Below are 24758 nucleotides of genomic sequence, written 5' to 3'. Positions count from 1 at the left end.
TAACAAAATAATGTATTTAGGTGATAATAATCACTAGCTCTAATGTCACCAAAGACAAACAACCAGACATAATATTGCTCTCCTGATAGAAGAACAGCCCCATCCACAAAGAATACTGACCCCCTCCCCAGCGCACAGCACCTGCACACCTAGCCACCAGCTTGCACCTAATGCATGTGACAGGTTCAGCAGCAATAGTCAGCAGAAACCAGACTGAGATACTACAGAGCAACAACCCAGTCTCTACAGCAAGTTGCAGGGTGGGTGTGTGTGGTGTGTGTGTGTGTGTGTGTGTGTGAGAGAGAGAGAGAGAGAGAGAGAGAGAGAGAGAGAGACAGAGACAGAGACAGAGAGACAGAGAGAGATATGAGATTGAGCACGAGAGACAGAACTCTCCCAAACTATTAATTTGGGATGATGATACTATGGTTATGTTGATTTTTGTTTTAAGTACTCATTGTTTTGGACAGACAGACTAAACTGTTCTCAGATAAACAGAATACCTGGGGTACTTAAAGGGGGCAATAGAGAAGCAGCTGAGGGTATGAATGAAAGGAGACTGGCCATGGTAGTCACTGTCAGGTGGGGGTTAAAGAGGATCAACTAGACTATTCCTACTACTTTCACATGCTTTGTTTCTTCCACTTAAAAATCTTAAGATACACTGTACCAGCATTTTTAAAAGCCTCATCATTTAAAAAGGTTTACCTCGGACACAGTACCTGTTTCCAGTGAAGATGATAAATTCTGGGAATGCTGTTTTATTGCAGTGGTAAAAGTTGATTTTTCAGACTTGCACTTACTAGTCCACCAGCTTGAATGGGTCACACAGAGTCATGAAGACTATGTCTCCACCTCTGAGAATCACAATACCTCAAGGAACAGGTTCTGAGATCAATGCAATAAAGGTGACCCTCCTAGAGGATAAAGGTGTTTTCCCCTGATTCTGAAGTGGTGGGAGTCACCAAACACTGCAGGCCTTCTTAGCAGCGACGTGCAGAAAGCAGCTCGACCCTGCAACAGCATTAGCTTCTCCTACTTGAGACTTGAAACTCCCTTCTGCAATTCTAGAAATGTTTGCTGAAGAAGAGGACTGGACCCAGGTTGGGTTATGAATTAAGAGTCAGGTCTAGGCTTCCTTCCCTTACCTTTTATTGACTTTTTTTCATTTTTTCATTTTTGGTACTGGGGATTGATCTCCAGGGCACTAAGTCACAACCCCAGTTCTTTTTTATTTATTATGAAATGGGGTCTTGCTAAGTTGCTGAGGCTGGCCTCAAACCTGAGATCCTCTTGTCTCAGCCTACAAGTCTATGGGCCTCTGGAAAGGTTCTCAAGCCATGACAGTGGGAGCCCACTAGAGGGTATTTGGAAATGCAGGAAAGGACATTCACACTGCCATGATGAGTAGGGGGGGTGGCTCTACTCACTCTGAGTGGTAGGAACCTTTAACTGTAATGATCTACCTCCCTCTACCTAGCCATTATAAACAGAAAACCCCAACAGTACCTGTGGAGACAGGATTTTACCCAACACCCACCCCTTCAAGTTCAGCCTGTCTCATTTGCCCAGAACTCATCTCCAGACCCTGCTGTCTAAATGAACTTCTCTCCTGAGTGTGGCAGGACCTGTGGTGCCTACTCTAATCAAGCACCTGGATCAACAACACTGGAGTCTTCTGTTCACACCTGTGTATCCCCCTACACCTACATGAGAACTGTGCAGGCACTAGCTACCGAAGAGCAGGAGCCTGCCCAGCTCATCTTCATACTGCTGGTATCTGACACAAGGTCTGCCAGTAACACCCAACAATGTGTCGTGAATGGCACACGAGGGAAGAGCAGACAGAAGAGGGCTTGGGACCTGGATGTGCAAGCACAGCACAGCAGGGGCACTGGGGTGAGGGAGAGCAAAGAGCAGGCAGAGAAGTTGTGAGGAGCTGCAGCTTAGGGACACCAGGGCTGGGTAAATGCCTACGTTCAGCAAGAAGCAAAAGCCCCAAGAGGAGGAGGAAACCAGTGTGGGAGACAAGGACTCCTCTGCAGAGAGGTGCAGATAAATAAGACACCTAGGATTTTGGAATTGAGTGGCCCAGAGCAAAGAGGTGACTTGTCCACAACTTTAGAAGTGCTAAACTGGTACTCTGGGATGTGTGTCCCAAGAATACCAAACACTAAAAGGTTTACTTGGTGACAGATGTTTTCAAAATTCAAAAAGAACACAGATTTATCATCTAAACGCCCCAAATCGTCAAAACCAGTCCCACTCAGGTGACTTCCAAAACTTGGGACTTACCATGCACACCAGTCTGCTCTCCTGGGCCTCCTTCTCTAAGGAGCCCTCCACAGCTTCATCACCTCCCGCAATTCTTTCCCCAATGGCACCACTGATTCGCATCCACCTCTACATGTAGCCGACCAGCCACCTACAGCAAAGGGGCAAAGCAGACACTGGTTTCAAAATCCTTGAGAGGCCCTCTTTTCTGCATAGGTCAAGCTGTCAGGTCAATGGTAACAGAATAGAGAAGGCTAGTTTTTTACCAGTTGCTCTGCTCCCTAAGTATTTGGAATAACTACCATAAAGCCTATGGAAACAGAGTATTTATCATATGCATATGTATCATTTGTCATTACATATACATAAAAAGGCAGCAACAGGATCCCACTGCCACTCTACTGTTCCCCAAACTGCTCTCTACAGGAACCGAAGCATGAGCAAACCAACCTCTCCATTCTGATTGACAATCGGGACAGCATACTGTAACTTCACATCATAGAACAGAGACTCCAGGAAGACATTGGCCACCCCAATGAGGACTGTGATTTTCCTGCTCGTCATAGAATGGGTCAGCACGCTTGAAGTATGATCGGATCACCTAAAAGAGATTTGGAGCACAAACTTCTTAAAAATCACATAAATAAATGCATGCAACCTACTGCTTTTTGATACACTCAATTTAAGTCATTAAACTTAACTTTCATCACTGGTATTCTTTACAGTAAAAAAAAATCTTGCCAAGCATAGTACTGTATCATTTTCAGGACACACACTCCCTCATGCCCAATGATGGTCTGTATCCTTCACTTACAGGAGGACAATCCCAATAGTAGGCATTACTTTTATCATTTCTTTTCCTTTACATAGAAATCTTCCTGCAAAAATAAAGGAACAAAGTATATTGACTAAAAAAGAAATGGAGTATATTAATCCTCTCCATGTTTCTGTTAGGGAAAGAGGGTCACGCATATCTCTTCTTTCTGTCCCTACTGAGTCATTAACACGCTGCTACAAATGAGAGGTGACCCCTCAAAGGAGAGTGGCTGATTTATTTGTATTTATTATTGTTATTTTACTTTTCAGTTGAAACAGGAGAGAAATGAAGAAATTTTTTAAATGTTAAGCAAAAATGTCATCTAACTATAAAAAGTCAGTTTTATAATGACAACTGGAAAAATAACATTTTTTACAAAACATGAGGTTAAGGTAATAAACAACTCCAAGTGGAAACAGGACCAGCAGTATTTAAAATACATTATATGCATTTCTATTTTAAATGTGTACAAGTACATGGTTGACCTCAGTGAGAAACCCAGCAAATCAAGCAGCAAGTACCAGTACAGAGATTACAGCACCTATGCCACAATCAAAACTGCTTCAAAAAAGATTCCTAATTGTATAAATATTAAGGTGCTGCTGAATTCAATTTAAAAAAACACATATCATAGGTTTATTATGCACAAGGTTCAGTTTACTGAAAAACAGAAGAGAGATGATAAGGCCTGGTCTCAGACCTACACGGAGTCCCAGAGCAGCACAGGGGACAGACAGATCCATGCCAAGAGAAAGCAGAATGCAAAATAGAGAATGCTGTTACAAATCCAGAGAAGAGCAACTGAGAAGAAAAAGACAACACCTGAAGAACAGGTTACTAAAATCCTTAAACTAACAATTTAAAGGATTAAATAAAATTTGCTATAGAAATAGGATAACAATTTCAAGAAAATGAATGGTTTTCCCCTGTGGGCAGGCTCACTGCAGCCTGGTTCCTTCTGTGACGGACAGTTAAGACGGTCTCCTTTGGTCGCTTACCGGGGTATCCTCTTCACACTCTTTCCATTCCTGATAAAGATCTCTCATATCCAGCAGCCTGTTGTCCAGTTTTTCCAAAGACCAAATCTGCTTTCCTTTTCCTCTTCGTCTAACTTGGATTGCAGGCTCACTGAGAAGAGAGCCTCGCTGCAAGACAGCAGAGTGAGGGTGAGATACGCCACCAAGCCACCTGCGATGCCAACACGGAGTGCCCACACCCATTGGCCAGGTCATCATGCCAAGGTGATGGTTAAGAAGCTTCTAAAAGCTTCCAAAAACCCAGACAAGCTTTAACATGACTTTCCAAACAGCTACAATCAAAACTAAAAATTTCAGTATAAAGGGGTTTAGGTATAACTTTACATTTAAATTTATAATTTACTTGGATATAAATTTAAATTTAAAACCCAAAAGCCTATATTGCATATTTCAAGGAAAGCTGAAATAAGAATATTTATTCAAGAGGCTGGGGCTGTAGCTCAGTGGTAGAGCACTTACCTAGCATGTGTGAGGCACTGGGTCAATCCTCAGCACCACATAAAAACAAACAATAAAATAAAAGTATTGTGTCATCTACAACTAAAAATATTTTCCTTTAAAAAAAGAATGTTTTGTTCAGGCTGTTGTATGAGCACAGATCATCAATGGGGATAAAGAGTCACACATATCAGAGGACAAGGGAAGTCTGCTGAGATGCATGGTAAAGAAAAATCCTTGTACTTTCACAAGTGTGAACTTTAATTTTTTTTTTGCTAAAAAAGTAAACTCTTAAAAATGAGTTACTATAAGCTTCTTAAAGGTTAAACTATGAAAAATGTCCCATGTGGAAGCAATATATAATACAAGATTCCAAATATATAGTTTGAATTTATTATTAAACTAGTAGAGAGCTAGATGGTGGGCTGCACGACACTGTAAATGTACTCAATGCCTGTGAACCATCTACTTTAGAATAGTAACGTTATCTTGCATGAATTTCACCTGAAAAATAGTATTCGGTGAAGTATTTCCAGATTATAAAAGCAACTGGTGCTTTTGTTTGTTTCTCTCAGTACCCCACATACACTACCCAAGTGCTCAAGCACTGAGTTACATCCCCAGTACGTCCTTCTTTTACAATTTTTATTGGTACATTATAATTATACATAATTGTGGGATTCATTATCCCAGACCTTTTTATTTTGAGATAGGGTCTCACTAAGTTGCCCAGGCTGGCCTTAAACTGTGATCCTCCTGCCTCAGCTTCCCAAGTAGCTGGGATTACAGGCAAAACCTATCAGACTTGGCTAGTGATGTGGTTTTGGCTTTTTTTTGTTTTGTCTGTGGTGCCAGGGATTGACTTAAGGCCTCAAACAGGTCAGAGAAGCACTCTACCACTAAGCCATATCCACAGCTAAGCGATGTGTATTTTTGTTTGTTTTGTTTTTAAAATATTTTTTAGTTGTCAATGGACCTGTATTTTATTTATTTTATGTGGTGCTGAGGATCAAACTCAGTGTCTCATACATGCTAGGCAAGTGCTCTACCACTGAGCTACAGCCCCAGCCCAGCAATGTGTTTTTAACATAGAAAAACTTTTAGAACTTTTTTAAACCACAAAGTAGAAAATAAAAATGCCCTTCTATATCCTCCCCCAAAAGATGTATCTATCAGGCATCTAGGCAATTTAATGTGCTGGCTAACTTATTAACTATTCTAATATGTCTACTTAGAATTTAAGTGAACCATGAAATATACTGACATTTCATTAACATCTTGCATATGATCATTTCCAAAGAAATGAAATTTACATAATGAAATAAAGATTTGATAATTCTTTTTGGCAGTGCTGGGGATCAAATTCAGGGCTGGGTGCATGCTAGGCAAGCATTTGACCGCTGAGTTAAAACCAGACTTAGAGATTTAATGATTCTTAAAGTTGAAAATTTATGTGCTTTAGGGTCTTCTACCTCATCTTCAGCCAGCTAGTGAACAAATTCAAAAATCCCATTAGTGATCTGTGGCTAGTGACTTTTCTAGGGGAGAATGTTAGGACTGGGACTAATGGCCAGGGATCTGGCTATGTCAATCATGAGTGAACGCACAGCTGCTACCAATGGCTCCACACCTCCATCAGCAATGCACAGCCCCAAGAAGCACATGGGCAGATGAGAGGAGAGAAAACTGAGGGGACATGAGGCGCAAGGGGCTGACTTGGCTGTACCAAAGCAGTGGTGCTCAAAATAGGATACAGAGAAGAGCACCATAATCATGCTTAATGGGGGAAATGTTCAGTTCTCAAACACTACAGAATGAGGGAAGATCTTACACTTCTCTGTCTTTTAGAAAAAGCCAAGTCCCTATAACTTCTGCCATGATTGGCCTTCTCTTTTGTTTTTGTCCGAGTCCCACTGTACTCAGATTTTGCCCTACAACTACAAAGTAAAACAAAGTTTTAAGTAAAATCTTTCAAATTACACAGAGTATACATCAAGAGACAAGGATCTGTACAATAATGATTACACATTTGTAGTATCTTTATACTTAGAAGATTAAGAGTCATATTTGCCAAATAGCTACTCTGCGCAAAACAGTGACTTTGACGCTGAGAGATCATGAGAGAAGAAGCAGTGATTCCTGCTGGCAAATTAGAACAGAACATGGAAACAGACTTATGGAAGCTATGTGTGCTAAGTACTGTAAGAGAAAGAGACCACCATGTTGACTCACCAGAAGCACATCTAAATAGAAAAGTACCCCTAGTGCTGGGGTTGTGCTCAGTGGTAGAGCACTTGCCTAGTACATGTGAGGCACTGAATCTGATCCTCAGTACCACATATTGTGTCTATCTACACTAAAAAAAAAAAAAAATTTTAAAGTGCCCCTAGCCATTAAAATTCATCCATGCACTTGATCAGAGCTAGAGAAGACCCTGAGGAGGAGGGGCAGAGGGGGCAGAGGGGAAGGATGACAATGACTGAAGGGCAAGGACAGGATATTTGGGTAGGATGCTCCCACAAAATATTAAACTCATTACATTATGAGTATTACAATGATTTGTGGTCTAAAATATGTATAGGAAACAACTGATGAATGGTTTTATAGAGCAATCTATTAGCAAATAAAGACAATATACATAAAGTGAATACCTGATTTGGGAAGGACAATGGAGTGGTAATAAAGGAAAAAGGCACTTTGGGAAGATTGATCAGGACAGAGTTCTCAGAAATAACTTAAATATATTTGAAAAAACGAAGTGGCGTGAAATGTACTGGTCGGGGCAAGGGAGGTGGGGAGTATATTCCTACTAAATAAAAATATACATATACTTTTTTAATGTGTGCATGTGTGTGTGTGTGTGTGTATATATATATAACACACACCTGTGTGTATATATATATATACACACACACCTGTGTACACACACAAATATATGTACACACACACACACACACACGTGTGTGTGTGTGTGTGTGTACAAAGGCAGAAAGAAGTGGATTCTATCCAAGAGAGAAGAACTAAAGGATCTCGGTGGGGTGGGTCTGGAGAGCACTGGGCACAAACCCAACAGCTCACCACACCAGTGCAATGCCAGCAACTCAGGTGACGACATATTTGCTTTGCTGAGGAAGGACCCCCTCACCTTCCTATTGGCATCCAGGCTGGAGGCAGGAATCTGCAGGGTCACTTTGTATTCGGTTCTTTTATCCAGCTCCTCTGCAATGTAACTAGCTTCTCTCACCAACAGATTGGCTTTAACAATTTGTTCCCTCAGCCTCATCAGGCTGTTATTCAATGTTGCTTCTCTTTAGGAGAAAAAAGAGGAAAGGCAGAGGTGAGTAGGAGCTAACACCCAAAACAGACATCAGAAAGTGCTGATGCCAAGTGCAAACCAAGCTTTATGACTGTCCTGCACGCAGGGAATGTACTGCTGACACACCCATGCACACACTTCTACCTACCCATGCACACGCTTCTACCTGGGCTGCACTGCCAGCACCTGGCACACCTATGCAGCAAGCTCGCTGCAGATAAGGGTGGTACTTCACAATTGTAGATAGGAATCAACCAAGTATTTTGAGAAACTCGAAAGCAACTCAATTTCTACTCAGCAGGTCTGGAAGGGCGGGAAGGTCTGCATTTCTATCCCTCTCAGCTGATGGGAATGCAGCAGGCCTAAAGACCAGACTTGGAATAGCAGGAGGTTAGTGACAAATGTCTGATGCAGCCACGAATAAGGCATTTCAGTGAAATGCTAATTAGCTGGTACAGAGGTCAAGCTTGCAATCTGCATTCAGTAGAATAATATTTTTTTACCTACCTGAGCTAATCAGTTCAGACAACCAACTTTCTTTTTTCCTTTTTTTAAAAAGCACCTACCCAAGTTTCAGAACCTAAAGCATGATACAATGATAAAGTATACTTTTTAATTAAAATCTAAAAGTCATACAAACTGAAAAGCAGACAGCACCTAACAAGGGCACTTTTAAAGAACGATTTCCATTTTTTCAAAAATGAAAAACAATAAAGCGAAGAAGTTCTGGGTTGTGAATCATACTCTCTTGCAGTGTGATGCGTTTGCAGATGATTTCTAAAAGCTCCCATCCAGTACCTTCCCCAGGGGTTACAGGTGTCGAGCAGTAGCTCCACACTGAAGCCACAGGCCTACCTCTCCTCCGCCCACTGCCTCAGGCGCTGCTGGGCGCTGGGTGAGTGGAAAGAGAGCCGGTCCCCAGTGCGACAGCTCTGTTTCTCAGGAGACAGCCTTCTTCGGAGCTGCTCCAGCTCGTGCTCGTACATGAGCCTCTGCCGTTCTAGTGCAGAGCGTTTCTCTTCTTCGTGCTGCTGTTCCAGGCTATTCAATATTGACTGCATTGGATCTAAACATGTTTTTGTAAAAAAGAGAATGAAAAGGACAAGACACGTCAAATGTCATTCAGCTGTGTTATACTGTTTGTTGTTCTAATTGGTACCCCTAATACCACTAAAGACAATTTGGAATCAACTCAGCTTTCCGAACTTCCAACTCCAGTTGTCCTCACCTATCCCACACTACCTTCCATGTAGCACAAGCAGGTCTACTGTACGTCCTATCGTCACTCACAATACAGTGAACACTCCAGAAACATGACAACAGTACCAAGCCAGGGCAGACGAGCCTCACACCTGAGAATTTCTACCAATGAGAACAAAGTTTGCAGTGATTTGACTATTTTTCAAGAAAGTATTAAAGTTTTATAAATGTAATAAATTGTTATAGTCAAAAACACAAGACAGTACAGTTCAAAGATCAGTACAGCAGATTTTCTCTTTTGTCAAAATGTGAAAAGATCTGAACTGCAAACACTTTTAACACTATCAACCCTGTAAGACTCCAGAATACATGCAGACCGCTCACCATTACTGCCTAGGGCCTTCATGGTCACCTCCATCTGTGCATACTCAAAATTGAAGTTAATCTCACTGGACACCTCACTGGAAGAGTCCCCATCTGCGTCTAGCTGCTCAGAACTGTTATCATTCCTCAGGGACATGTCCTGCTCTTCTTCTTCTCGTTCTGTTTTCTTTTTCTTTTTAGGCAAATTGAGTCTTGGGATTAAAAAAAAAGAATATCATTGTTTCAAATCAAGATGGGCATTTATTCATTCCATCCCTTAAAACTGGCATTTGCTAGATGTCAAAGGAATACCACGTAAGTAGAAGGAAACTTCTGCATTCAAGAACTTCCCATTCTAGTGGTAGAAACAGTGCTGGTAATTATAACAGAGAGTGTGATGTGGGCCACACAACTGTTGCCAGCCAGGTGGAGAAGAAAAGCCAGACCCCTGAGAGTGGAGTAGTCAAGGAAGGAAGGATGGAGCAGGAGATCATCCAAGCCACAACCCAAAGGAGAAGCAGAAAGCAGGGCAGGGGGAACAGCGTGGGAAGCTGTGAATGCAGTGCCGGCCGTCTCTGGAGCGTGTGAGCCACCACAGGACACCCAGACTCCACACGGCACAGGTGAGGGCAAGCGCTGGGAAAATCAACCTGGCCCAAACCAGGAGGGTTTGAAAGACTAAGCCGAGCAATTTATACTTGCTTTAATTTGGGAAGGAAAAATATGAAAAATGTTTTCCACATTTGTACCCGTCTACCCTTTCCTCAAACATCTAAATACTAACCGACCTACAAGTAAGGACCTCTACTAGCTGTATAAAACGTCAGTGTGGCAGCTAAAGCACACTGACCAGGGCCAGGATGAGGGGAGACGCAGGTGTTAGTTCACACAATATCCAGCCTGTCTGTCCTGGCCGACACCACACCACACCATCTGGGAAACCGTGTGCAGGCCCAGGAAGGCCTTCCTTTCTCAGCTGCCCTCCAGCTACCCAGCAAATTCCAGCAAAGGGAACACAAGTAGAGGACTGCTGCACTCTGACAGGAGGGCCACTGAGGCTTGTGCTGCCCACTCCACCCTCCTTTTCTCCTGGAGCTTGTGTGCTGCTCTCAAGGCTACAGGACACAGGCATCTTTAGAGCCAATGCAACGGCGAGCTTCGGCAGTGGCATTTCTGAGAGGTTCAGCCAACACTAACAACCATCGCCCTTCAGATTTCTTGTTCTAGCAGAGAAATAAATGATCTGTTTAAGCCGAGACTGTCTAGTGAGCTGTTAGCCACAGCTAAAAGCTCTCCTTAAGGAATGCCATCCTGACGTTATGGATGGGGAAACTGCCACAGCAACTTCTCAGGAAAAAAAAAAATATATATATATATCATATATATATGTGTATGTTTACATATATACATTCACACAAGAATAAAAAGATAAACATATCAGAAAAAAAAATTATTGAATTCTTATACCAGTTGGCAAAACAATCATCTTTCAATGGGAAATAAAAGGAAAAAAATATGTAAGTAAGCCCAGTATTTTTCCTGAGTGTACATCATGTATCCTTAGGGTTCAGATACTTATGTAGTGAACAAACATATAAAACATACATATATCAAATATACACACACACACACATACACATACACATGCACATATACACATACACAAAAATAATATAATTTTTATAAATTAAAGTTTACTTTCCAATATGTACACTTCTACTGCCGAACATCACTCCAATTCCTCTCCTTTGAAGGGCCATGAGAGATGTCATACCTGAAGAAATGGTTGTTTCCCCATAATATCCTGTCCCCATGGTGCAGCTGTACTGGACTGGAGACAGAGGACCCATTTACAAATGTTCTGTGTGGAGAAAAGGTCAAACATGAGTAATGATTATCCCGTCCTCTGCTTTAGTTTTACAGTACTACAGCAGTCTAGTTACTAGGGAAAACCAAATGATTAATTTCCCAAAATAAAACCTGTCCTTGGTGAATCTTAGTATTGGCATTTACTTCACTGATTTATATAAAATGTTTAATGATACTAAGTATAATAATTATTATTCTCCATTTTTCAAAGTTCTAAATGTCATTTGGCAAATTAATGACAAATATCCCTACTGCCCACCACTAGTGTATATTCTTCCCTCTTCTCCTCAAAAATCACTGTAATATTAACACTTATCCAAGTACATTACCTGGTGTTCTTGTGAGGAGTCAGCACAACCTGGCCTTCTGATGTGATGTCTATAATGCAGTGTTCAGGAAGAATTCCCATTCCACACAGTTGGATATCCTGGGAATTTGCTGACCCTATCAATGTATGTTCCTAAGAAAATCAAATTCATTCATCAATACTATATACACATACATTAACTAAAAGCACCTACATTGAACCCTCTTTGATCTATTACCTTAAAGATTCTCAAAGCAAATGGACTACAAGTTTTCTCTGAAATTCTTTCTACAAGTTTCTTCATCAGGAATAACACTCATCTGAGTAATATATTTTAAACTTAAAACTATAACTTTATATTCATGTTTCTGCTATATTTGTATTTTTCATCACAGTCTGGACTCTAAATATTTTATACTACTCTAAGAGCATAAGCCATGTATCAATGATGTACCAAAAGCATGATGTAGGGGGCTTGGGATATAGCTCAGCTAGTAGAGTGCTTGCCTAGCATGCACGAGGCCATGGGTTCAATCCCCAACACCACAAAAAAAAAAAAAAGGCATGGTGTAGAAGCCAGGCATGGTGGCACACTCCTGTGACTGGTCCGGAAGGCTGAGGCAAGAGGATCCAAGTTCAAAGCTAGCCTCATCAACTTAGCAAGACCCTAAGCAACTTAGTGAGACTCTGTCTCAAAATATAAATAAAATAGGTTGGATGTGTGGCTCAGTGGTTAAGTGCCTGGGTTCAATCCCTGCCCACTGCCTACCCCACCAGAAAAAGCAAATCCACTGTGTAGAAACTACAGTTTCTTAAGCTAGACATCACTTACCTGGTCTCAACCAAAATAATTCAACTACAAAGACAAAAGTTATTCAATATGAGAGTACAAAAAGACTAAAATTATTCTACAAATTTCATGGTCCCACCTAACTTCATAAAAAAGATTTAACAGACAAGGTTCTTACCTTGGGCCACAACCACTTATGTCTACCCCCACCTTTTTGGCAGATGGCTTACCTAATCTGAATAGACAAAACTGGCCTCTAAAAACTGAGCCCCTTCTTCTGCACAGCCATTGACTGGGCCCTTCCGACATACCGGGACCAGGGGTCAGATATGAAATGTCTGAGGCTTTCTGGGACACATGCAACTGCTCAACTCTGCTGTGTTGTGCAAGAGCAAACAAGACAGAAATGACGAGATGAACTGTATCCTAATAAAATGCCACTTAAGAAGACTGCATTTTGAATTTCACATAACTTTCACATGTTCAAAATATTCTCTTCAACCATTTAAAAATGTAAAGACCATTGTTAGTTCCTGAGCCATACAAAACCAGGAAGGGCACCAGATGTGGCCTGTGGGAAGTGGTCAGTTGACTCCTGACTCAGGAACTCATCCACACCCATGGCTTTACATACTGCCACAGCAAGTCTCCAGCACCAACCAGGAATACAGACTACACTGCCATCTTCTCCCACCTCCACCATTAGCATTTGCCTATTTAGCCTACTCAACACAACTAGGATGTCTGAAAAGTCAAAGAACTTGTTCCCACCTCCTCCTGACCCATGGGAAGGCCACTCCCGTCCCCAATAATGACAGTAATACCATCACCAACTGTCAACTAAGAAGCTCAGACACTACCCCTGAGTCCCCCACCCTCTTTCCCTTAACAGCCCACCAGTGTCAATCAGAAAATTCTTACAGATTTGACTTCAAAACACACCCAAAACTCAGCTTGTTTTTCCCACCTCTGCTACTGCGCCCTAGTCTCAGACTCTAGGATCTCTTGCCTGGGTGAATGTAGGGGTTTCCTACTGTCTCCAAGTTTGTACACCCCGCCCACTCCCACGCAACTCCTTGCCATGTGATCCCCATTCCAAATCTTCTGAATTCTACCAAAGTCCAGACTCTCACCAGGCTCACAGCCCCCAGGACCCAGCACCTACCTGCTGCTCCAATCCCAGTTCCTGTCCCCTCCCTCTTGAGCACACCGACCGCCCCTCAGTCTCACTGCCCTGTACTAGCTGTTCTCTCACCTGAAATGTTCTTCCCCTGACCCTAATATTTGTCATTTCTTATGTTTCTTCCTCTGATGTTTGGTTTTTGTTTTACAGGACTAAGGATGGACCTCTGGGCCTGGCGCAAGGTTGGCAAATGCTCTACCACCACTCCTAGGACACAGCAAGGACTCAGCACTAAGATCATCCCAGCCCTGCACCTCTGCTGACAATATCACATCCTCTGAGAAGTGCTCCCTGCACTCACAACTGGAAAGAGCCACACAATCACTGTCACACTGGTCATGTTAATTTCTTAGCCAACACTGACTTGGAGGTAGGATCTACTGCCCACCAGACACTCCCCAGGACAGAGACCAGTCTCCTGCTCCCCATGGTATTCCACCCACCTAACACAGGACTGGCACAGTAGGCATTCAACAAACATATGGAAAACAAATGAACACCCCGCACTCCCCAGGTCCAAAGGCAGTGATCCTCTCCTCCTCCAGCAGGTCACCCTTCTACTGACACCCTGCTCCCCGTCTTCTGGGACTTGAGCCTCACAAAAAGCCTCTTCCTCTGCAGGATTTTCCCAGCTGTTCATGGTGCCCACCAGAGCCCCCAGGGAGTGCATGAAACAGAGGCCACCCCAGCACCTCCCCCTCCTATTAGCTGGGGCTTCCAGGTCAGTCCCACAGTGCCCTCCTGGAGGAAAAGGCTTGCCAAGGGGTGAACTGCAAGGACGTTGCGAAGCAGGCTGAAGAACTGACTGCACTGCCTCTCTCCCTGCCCTGTGCACCCACTGTCCATCACACCAGCAAGGTGATGTTCCAAGAGGAAAAGTGGGGCCAGTAAGAAGCATTCAAGCCCACCTACAGAAGAAGGAAACTCCCCTGGGCCAGTTCTGTGTAGACTCCTTCCCCTCCCATGAATGATCTTAGTGCTGAGTCCTTGCTGTGTCCTAGGAGTCATTTCTGTCCTCGTGATTGGGGTGGGAGTGGAGAAATCCTCCAGCTGGTCACTAGACAGGTTTGTGTGTGGAACCAACACTCCAGTTGACTCCCAGGCTGCACGGGTTCCTCTCAACCTGCCCTGGCTCTGCAGCTCTGCCTGCAAGACTCCTCCCTTCCTCTCCATACAAAGCATCTCCCACACCTACCTCTTGCTTCATCTTCCACTGAAGCCCTTCCCTCTTACCAAGCATCGACTTCTCCATTCTCCAAACCCTGATTACACCTAAGACTTGGTGGGTACTAAACTTAGTATTCCCCCTTATTTGGATAGCAACCTATGGAGGACTCTTGCATCAGGTACAACCAGCATCATACTTAAGCACTGAGTGCCAGCACCTGCTGACAGAATGAGTTACACACTACCAGGAGCAGAAGACATGAACTCCAACAGGCAAAGCTCTACTCCAAGTTCCAGAAGAAAATTTTCATATTTTATCAACAATTACATTAAGCACCCAACATGAGCTGTGCACTGAAACACTTAGGGACACAAAAAATAAACTCCTAATTACAGAACTTATGTTATGAATGACAAATTAGAGGTCGCATGTGAGGTTAAAATCTATTGTGATTTAGATGATGATACCCTGGAATATCAAATACTGAATTCAAAAAACTCAATTCTGCCAAAACCACTCTGTTCGACATTAACTAAGTCTATAAGCTTCTCATATTGTGCCCTGAGCAATGCAGTAAAAACTGATAGGGAAAGGAGACTCCTGGAGGCTCTCTGAGGAGCACCCACAGCTGGGAGGTGCTGGGGAGTAAGAGGGGACCAAGTCCACCAGGAGCAGGAGAGTGCACACAACCACATGGGTCAGCACAAAGCACACAGTGAGGTTGTGTTGGGAAGAGTGAGACCACCAAAGCCCAGAGTTAGAGAGAACTTTAGATGTTTTAAACAGCGCCTCCACTTTTAAAGTCATCACATCTGATGCCAGATGCCCAGCACTGGAACTGGCTGAGAAGTTGAAGGCAAAGAAAGAAAAAATGCTCAGCCTCCAAATTCCTCCAGCCCACATCATGGAGTCACTTTCCTGAAGTAAAAACTGTTCTCGGGCTGAGCTCACCCTCCTGAATGTGCTTTGTCATGAGTATGTCTTGTCTTGGGGCTGGCTTGGCAGCCAACACAGTGACACTGCCTCTGACCGCCCAAGCAGCCAGCACAGTCTGAAACCCAGCAGAACACCTCCACGCAGATGACCAGAGATGCCAGCTCCTCCCACAAATCTTTAACTTTTTAAAGAACAGATATGAATCAGGGGTTTTTCTTGGGATGTGTGTCCGCATGTTCCAATTTGAACTCTGTCACATCAGAAAGGAAAAGAATTCTTAGTTCTGAGGAGGAAAAATGGCTGCACATTTAAGTCCCACCCTAACACAGCATCTCCCCTAAAGCACATGGATATCTATGGCTGACACTCCAGCTGAAAATGCTGACATGGTTCAAAAGCTCGGTAAGGGAGGTGGTAACACATCTGTGTTTTGTTTTGGTACTGGGAATCAAATCCAGGGGTACTATACCACTGAGCTACATCCTCAGCACTTTGTTTTAGATTTTGAGACAGGGTCTAACTAAGTAGCTGAGGCTAGCACTGAACTTGCCATTCTCCTGCCTCAGCCTCCCTATAACCTAGGGTTATAGGTATGCACCACTATGCCCACTTCATCTTTAATAGGCAAGGTTATAACCCATATAGGGGAACAGAGAGTATCAAATGAGAAAATGGAATGTGAGATAAAAGTGTATAATGTTTCTGTTTGTAAAGTGCTTCTACGTATCTAATCCCCACATGAACCCACTAGAGGCAGCTTCCATCTACCTGCACAGGAGAACCTGCAAGACTCAGGCCTCCTCCTCCTTCCTGCAACACTGCTCCCACTGACTGCAATACCTAAGACTTGCACACATTATGGTGTGTGTCAAAGACACAATTTAACTCACAGGATAACCAAACACAGCATAGGATACTTATTAACAAAGAGATCTTAACAAAATGGCAAAAAGCAATTCACACAATACACCTTCAATTAAAACTGAGAAATTAAACAAAGTGAATCTCTTTAGAAATGCAATCACACAATTTTCTAATCTTAAAGCTGTTTCCAACTTAATCAGTTCATATACTTTGCTTTCCTAGTTGCACTAGCTAAGCCCATATATGTGAGGCGGGGGGGACTGCAACCTGATGTTCCAATCCTGGGTTAGAATCACGCAGTCCATGATTTAATTAATTTGTGCTGTGATCCTGACAAAGAATTTGGAGTACTCCTCTCACATTTATGTGGTCTCAGGTTCATGCTCTTTCTGTGTATGCACTTTCTACCACTAAGCTGCATCCCCTGGGTCTTCAAGAGCCTCATCCTCTTGCCAAAGCTGGGTCTTTTTTTTTTTTTTTTTTTTTTTTTTTTTGAGACAGGGTCTTACTAAATTGCCCGAGCTGGCCTCAAACTTGAGATCCTCCTGCCTCAGTCTCCCAAGGAGCTAGGATCACACATGTATACCACCACATCCAATTAAAGTTATCTCTTGTCTTCCTAGTATATTCTGTGATTTAGAAATTTCACTGTGTACCAATATTTTATCTTTTTCTGTTCCATTCTCTGACCCCCTCAGGTTCTAAGTGACCTATTCTCTCTTTTTTTTTTTTAAACAGGTTAATAATTCACAATATTTTTTATTTTTCTAAGAACTACTGGAAATATAAATTTCCTATCAGTGGTCCTAAAAACTTTACCTTCTTTAAATGTTTCCTCTTGAGAATAAAAACCTTCATATAAACTACATAAACTGTCTTCAGAATAAATAAATCATTTTATTTTAGAGGTCATCTTTTATGCTTTAAAATCATTCTCTACTATAAATCATTAAATAATATTAGATCAGTTATTTAATTTGCTGAAAAAAATACTGGAATGTCATTTTTATATGACTAGGCCAAAGACACCATTCAAAGACTAAAAGGGAAACTGATCATGAAACCCAAGACTGCTTTATACTCCAGTTAATTCAAATAAAAATAATGTGCTAACTGCTTTGTTGCTGCTGTTGTAGTTCTGCGGTGCTAGGGATGGAACTCAGGGCCTTGCACATGCTATGCAAGAGGTCTACACTGAGCTAAATCCTCAGCCTGCTGTTTTGAGAAAGCGTAGTTTCCTAAGTTTAAAGAAGTACTTTACTGTATTTTGTGCAGGCATGTTACCTCACCTTTAGATAGTACACCAGGAGTTCATTCAGAGCAGGATCAGCATTCAGATTAACAAGGAAACACTTGTCATCCCCAACCTTGATTCCTGAAGACTGAAGAGAGATTCCAAGGCTCTCCAGCTGTTTCTGTCGCTCCTATTAAAGTATTAGAGACATGTTATTCCTCAGTCATCAAGACAAGATATGGAAGGCCCTATGATACCTGAATAACTGTTATCTTTATAATTCAAATGTTATTCTTCAAATATGGCATTCAGATTATTGCTCTTTGCTCTTCATTCCTAACTATGTACAACTCTGTTTCATGGAACCGGGGACTGAACCCAGGGTCATTCTACCACTGAGTCACATCCCCAGTACTTCTTATTTTGAGACAGGATCTCACTAAGTTGCTAAGTGTCTTGGTAAATTGCCAAGACTAGCCTTAAACCTGGGATCCTCAGGCCTCAGCTTCCCAAGAATAGATGGGATTATGGGCATGTGCCAGCACACCAACTCAAAACTGTTTAATTGGTTAATTAATTTATTTAAAAAATAAATCCCAGTCAGGGGTGGTGGCCATGCCTATAATCCCAGCTATTTGGGAGGCTAAGGCAGGAGGATGACAAATTTGAGGCTAGCCTCTGCAATTCAGTGAGACCCTATCTCAAAATACAAAGGGCTGGGAATATAGCTCAGCAGTCAAGAACCCTGGGTTCAATTCCTAGTTTCAGGGGGGAAAATGCAACAACAAAAACAGCCCATTTCAAATAGCAGCCAAGGATGGCAGTGAGTTCTCGATTTTCTTCTCCTTTATCCCAGTACTATGGATGGAACTTGGACATTCCACATTCTAGTCAAGTCCTCAGGTACTGAGACCCAGCTTTCTTTATTTTATTTGAGATATGTATAATTTACCCAGGCTGGCCTCAAACCTGTGCTCATCCTGCCTCAGTCTCCCAAGATGCTGGGATTACAGGTGTGCAATCGCACCTAGCCAATCTCATTCTGAAAATATCAAATATTGGGCTAGGGCTGGGCTCAGTGGTGGAGCACTTGCCTAGTATGTGTGAGGTACTGGGTTCAATTTTCAGCATCGCATAAAAATAAATGAATAAAATAAAGGTCCATTGATGACTAAAAGTATATATAAAATATTTTTAATATCAAATATCTTCAGTTCATCTCATTTAATTCTGTGTATGTGAGCAAATTTTCTGTGTATGTGAGTGCATTTTACTCAACTATGGGCTTTCTAAAAAGCAAAGTTTTCAATACCCTCTCCTGCCTGACAGTTTCAGTGACTCCTCAGACAGGATTCAGGCTAATGTCCTTCAATAAAGTCCATGTGGACTTTCCTCCTGGCCCATGTCCTCTCCGTCTGCACATTGTGTCATGCCTACTTTCAAACCCTGCTCTCAGCAGGGTACGGTCTTGTGAATGGTCTTGGTACAACCTCTTGTGTCTCTCTGGCTAGAGATAAAGAGCAAAACAGTGACAAGTCACAGCCACCAAGGACAGTTGATTTTGGGGAAAGACAAGACAAACTGAGGCAGGTAGCTAGGGCCACAAAGTAAGTCTGCATCTTGATTAAAGTAAAGCCTCAGAATTTTGCTCTTTGACGTCAAAGTAACTTACAGGGTCACTGTACCTCAGCTGCAGATCCCACCTGTAAGTACACTGTCAAAAAGTAGGAAAAGAGTTATTTGGGTTAAGGATCTTTGAATCCAAAGCCACAGGGTTCTTTCAGAAGTCCTGGGGCAGTCTAACAGCTGACAGTTTTCATAGCACTGAATCCAAGAAGGGATTATTCCTGATAAAGAACCATGTCCATAAAACAAGGGAAGTAATTCTAATATTCCATTCTCTATTAATAATCACTGTGAGTAAATTACTGTTTTATGCTACTTCCCTGTTTTATGCACTGTTCTATCACTTAGGTTTTATGATGATAAAAACACCATAAAATATCTGTTTAAGTGAGAAAAAGCAACAAGGTCACCTCCACATAATGTTTTACTTTTGAGTAGCTCAAAAAGTCACCCACAAAGAGGTTCCAAATTAGACCATTATTACTGAACTTTTAATTTATGAAAAAGTGAGAAGTGTAATGAGAGGAGTTTATACATTACTGTGTTCTTGCCTCTTTAATTTGTGGGATATATGTTAAGATAACTCAAGGTGGGAATATATATAAAACAAGATTGGCCATACATTGATCTGTAATGAAATCAGGTGATGGGTTCTAGTACATTTGTTAATACTCTTCACCAATTCTTATCTATTTTAAAAATGTCTATGATGGAATATGTCTTCAAATAAAATTAAATCTTAATCCATGCTAACAGACATGACATCTACTTTATGCTAAGTAAAAGTAGTACTGTCCACAACGGTTCAAGTGTAAACTGATTCTGGACAGCACATTTAAAGAAGGAACCTACTGGGTGACAAAAAGTATACTGAGTTCTAAACATACCCTAATACAAGGAACAGTAAAACATTATGGATTTTTATTGAAGAAAAGGAAGAGGCAGAGAGGCAATTAGAAAGAGCTAAGCCACTGAACTGGGCAGGAACAGTCCCTACCTCATAGGGCTATTGACAAGGTCACATAAAATGCTTCAGTTAGACGTGCTCAGCAAAGCACCCAGCATATAAGTAATAAAGGTGGGCTATTATCACAAGTTAAAAGTGGGACCCCCCTCACTCTCCTAGCTATAGAACTGAAGAGTAGAAATGAAAGAACAGAAAATTTCAATTAAATAACCACTATTAGAACTGTCCAATCGTGAAAAGACTGCCAGAGAGGGTTCTGAGTGCCATGTCACTATAGGGATTTCTGAAATAGAGGCTGGATAACCAGGTAACAGAAAAACCATAGAGTTAAGTCTTTCATTAAAGACAGATTTTCTGGCATTTTCCCCCAATGCTAAACTTGACTAGATCTTCTTAAACTGGGCTAACGTTCCCACCCTACAATATCACAACTCTATATTTTTTTCTAGCAACCAGAGAGGGTCACCTCACATTTAGGTTTTTTATGTTACTTTTACTGAGTTGTCATTTGGAAGCAAGATGATCATAACCTAACATCTATACTAGTAATGCTGTAATTACACTGCAAGTTCTTCGTTTTTAGAAACACTTAATGGAATGAGCTGTTCACATCAGAGGCTACAAAGTATTCATTTTTAAGATTTTTAAGATTAATGGCACTAAAACATTAACTATCCCTTCCATAGCAAGTCATTGCAAATTACACCTCCTTTAACCTTCAGATTGATTTTGTAAAGTGCAGTTCTTGGATCTGAATCGCTGATGGTGCTAGATTTGACAGCGGTGAAGGGCACTAGAAGCATCATCTGAACCCCACTGCGCAGACAGCCAAGAGGCTTCGTCTCCTGATCAGTTGGGAAACAAACCTGTGCAATCTCCTCGGTTTTCCTCAATTTCTCCTCCCAGGTCACTGTCATTTCCTGGATTAGCTTCTCTGATTCTTCCAGTCGATCTTTCAGCTCTGGAGATTTCATTGCCTACAACCAAATTGTACACTTCATGAAATTGTCTGGACAGTGCCCTGGCAAAAGAATCAGCCAAAGCTAAAAGAATAAGGTGACTGTCGGACTTCCCAGTGGACAAAACCAAGGTGTCTACCTACTCACAATACACCAGTGGGCCCCCACTGACGCCAGCACCTACACACTGAGAGGACCATAACAAGAGAGTCATCCAAGGTGTGTCCACAAGGAAGACTCACTTGCCCCTTCCTCAAACTACTGTGAAGGCTCACTCCCTTTAAGGAGATAAACTCGTGAGGCTAGTTATGAAAGGCTTATTATTCTAAATTCCAAAAGGTTACATAGACTCATGCAGGAGACTGTCTGGTTTCTACTGCTGACTTCAGTAATTTATTCAGGAACACACAGACTAAATGTGTGCATGCTGCAAACTGCAACCTGTTATTAATATCAAGAAGAGACAAAATTCCAGAAGACCTTTAAATCTGAAAAATTACTTCTGTAAATCCAGTCTAAAATATGATCAAAATAACCATCTTGTTCATGCATCCAACTTACTACCAGAAAACAGATGAAACAGGCTATGAGAAACAAGACTGTGGGGCTGCTCCAAGCAAGAATCCCAGAAAGCTAAGGGACTGGGCAGAAAAGCTAGCTCCAGAGGAATCCTGAATCTGACACTCTACACCACTTTTACAAAAGGAGTACCATTTGGTTACAGGCTAGACTTGTGTGGGACATACAGAAGACAGCTAAAATAGAGACCACTAAATACTCAGCTTTTTCTGTCATAAGATAGTTTTACTTTTCCTACAACATAACCCACAACAAGGAAAAAGTGAATTATTAAGGTAAGACCTCCATTCTGGTTTCTATTGGTTAACAAATTAGAGACCAATCATCATGATCATCATCATCATGTTTGATTCTTCTTTCAATTAGTCCATGCCTACTCTCATTTTCTGCACTAAAATTCAGTTGTATACACTTTCTTATCAGTATCTCTATCCTTCTCCCCTTTATCCTATTATAGTTTCCCTCACCTCTGCTGCCTGGATGGAAATGAAAAGAAACATTGTCTCAGTTTTCTTTATATCTTCTATACAATTCCTGTTAACACTGTTAAAAAAATCCCTCTAAATTTTCAATATGACAAAATTCCTTTACTTATTACTGAGCTCAAATTTCTCTTCTCATAGGAAATACAAAAATTCTTAGAGAGTAATTCTGGCCTAAGGTCAAGGGGAAGAAAATTCAAGTTCTAGCTCATCCTAGACTCAGCACAGACCAGCTGTGCCTCATTCATACCTCTGCCTTGGTCAGCTGCTCGCGGAGCTTCTCAACCTCTTCCCGGAGATCTCGGATGATCCGGGCATTGGGATCCTCGTTCACTACAGCATGATTGACAATGTGCTTGGCTCGATCGGCATACCTCAAAGTTGATAGGGTTTCGTCATAGTTGTCAGCTGCTGGACTCACGGTAGCCACCATGGCTGTCTTGCTGTTACCCCCCAGGCTGTCCTACAGGGAGGGAAAACAGCGAATAGGGCCAGTGTGGTAAATGCCTGTAATCCAGAAGAACGGCAAGAAGGATGGCAAGTTCTAGGCCAGCCTAGGCAACTCAGTAAGACCTTTCTCAAAATTTAAAATAAAAAGATTCAAAGGACTGCAGATGTAGCTCAGTAAAGTACCCCCAGGTTCAATCCCAGAATCAGGAAAAAAAGTAAGTGGGGTAGCATTTTACATTCAAAAGAATATAAACAAGAACGCTGATGTCAGAAAGAGGAAAGAAGCAAACAACTTTTAAGACAGCTGGGGCTCGCGCACAGGCACACTGTCACCATCTCCCCTCTGCAGGATGCTTTAGAAAAGGGAGCACTGGTTTTTTGAGAAAAGACAGGAAAATCCAATGAAGCCAATGCTTACTTAAATAAAAATTAATTCTAAATCAACTGGTCCTATTTAACAGGCAACAAGATACCATTAGTAAGTAGACCACTCAGAACAAAAAGGACTTCAGAAATGCCTACGGAACTCCCTTAGAGGAGTTAAACAAGCACAGCAGTGTCCAACACGTGACCAAGGCGAGGTCACCTGCAGCCTCCTTCCAGAACAGTGCACCTGAGCCCTGCGAAGCCCACAGGAGGGCTGGCATAAGCTGTCAAGACCCATGCACGGCTCTCAAAGCCCAAGGGATGAAGAGAGTCTCTGAAACAAAAGCTATGTCAGAGGAAGAGCATTTTCCTCCCTCTGGTAGCACAAAACAGGCTTCATGTTGTGCACAATGACTTCCATGGTTCAGATGAGGGTACAGAGACAAACACTCATCTTCATCATATGAAAACCCCGAAAGTCCAGTGCAGTGGGTTTACGACTGGCTTCCAACAAATAAACTACTTTCACTTGACAACACTGAAAATAACAAGACAGTGGGCTTGTCCCAGTGGTAGAACCCCTGCCTGGTTTGTGGGAGATCCTGGGTTGGATTCCCAGTACTGAAAGGAAAAAAATACATACACACACACACACACACACACACACACACACACACACACATCACTATACACATTTATGTGTGTGTGTGTGTGTGTGAAATACAAAAGTGAACTTGGGACATCAAGTCCACCCCACTTTGCTTGACCATACAGGCAAGGCTAGTGCAACCCATCTGTGGCAGGCATCCTCTAAGATGCTCCCAGCCATGCCACCTCCTGATATTCATAATTTAGTATCATTCCCTTCCCTTGAATGTGGCCAGGACTTACTGAAAGGCCTCTAATGGACAGATTCAGCAGAAGTGATGGCATGTCACTTCTGAGATTAAAAGAAGATGGTGGTTTCTGTCTTGTTCTGGGAAACTGGCTGCTGTAAGGTAAGGTGGCCCTATGAAGAAGCTCATAGGAGTGAGTCTGAAGCCTACAACTATGTAAGTGATCAGAACCCACCAAACTCCAGGGTCAGGTCTTGAGATGACCATAGCCTCAGCTGACACCTGGACTGTAGCCACGAGACCCCAACCAGAATCAGGTTAGGGGGCTCCCAGAATCCTGACCTACAGAAACTGAGGGGTGATAAACAACTGTTGTTTGTTATTAAGTTTTGGGGCAGAAGAATCTGTTATAGTGATACCCACTCCTACCTACTATACTATCCCAGGCTGAGAAGAAGGCAGGGAAGAAGGGAGGAAGATTCAATACCCTCTTTAGAGCATCACTGAATGAAGGCTGGGATGTGACTCAGTGACATGGCATCTGCCTGACATAAGCAAGGACCTGGCTTCAATCCCTACCACCAAAAAGTAAAAAACAAGAACAACAAAAATCACTGAATGACAGATTCTCAAGATTAAAAAAAAAATTCATCTGGCTAGTAACAGGAAATTCATCAGATCACAAGAAAGCTAACTG

At 42.1% G+C, this 24758-nt stretch overlaps 1 protein-coding gene across 1 annotated transcript in view; it reads right to left on the bottom strand.

Annotated features, from left to right (window-relative positions):
• Kif13b (kinesin family member 13B) overlaps positions 1-24758 on the bottom strand; it is a 160449-nt gene that overhangs the window by 62604 nt on the left and 73087 nt on the right. Inside the window, 14 exon segments of the mRNA XM_047548390.1 lie at positions 1014-1029; positions 2296-2397; positions 2399-2425; positions 2725-2814; positions 2816-2875; positions 4090-4236; positions 7712-7874; positions 8738-8948; positions 9467-9657; positions 11220-11306; positions 11644-11774; positions 17852-17986; positions 21256-21366; positions 22660-22872. Coding sequence (XP_047404346.1) covers positions 1014-1029; positions 2296-2397; positions 2399-2425; positions 2725-2814; positions 2816-2875; positions 4090-4236; positions 7712-7874; positions 8738-8948; positions 9467-9657; positions 11220-11306; positions 11644-11774; positions 17852-17986; positions 21256-21366; positions 22660-22872 — 1684 coding nt within the window.

The sequence above is a fragment of the Sciurus carolinensis genome, chromosome 4 (genome assembly GCF_902686445.1).
Source record: "Sciurus carolinensis chromosome 4, mSciCar1.2, whole genome shotgun sequence".
NCBI lineage: Eukaryota > Metazoa > Chordata > Mammalia > Rodentia > Sciuridae > Sciurus > Sciurus carolinensis.
The sequence above is the reverse complement of the archived record's forward strand: the minus strand, read 5'-3'. Positions and strand labels throughout refer to the sequence as shown.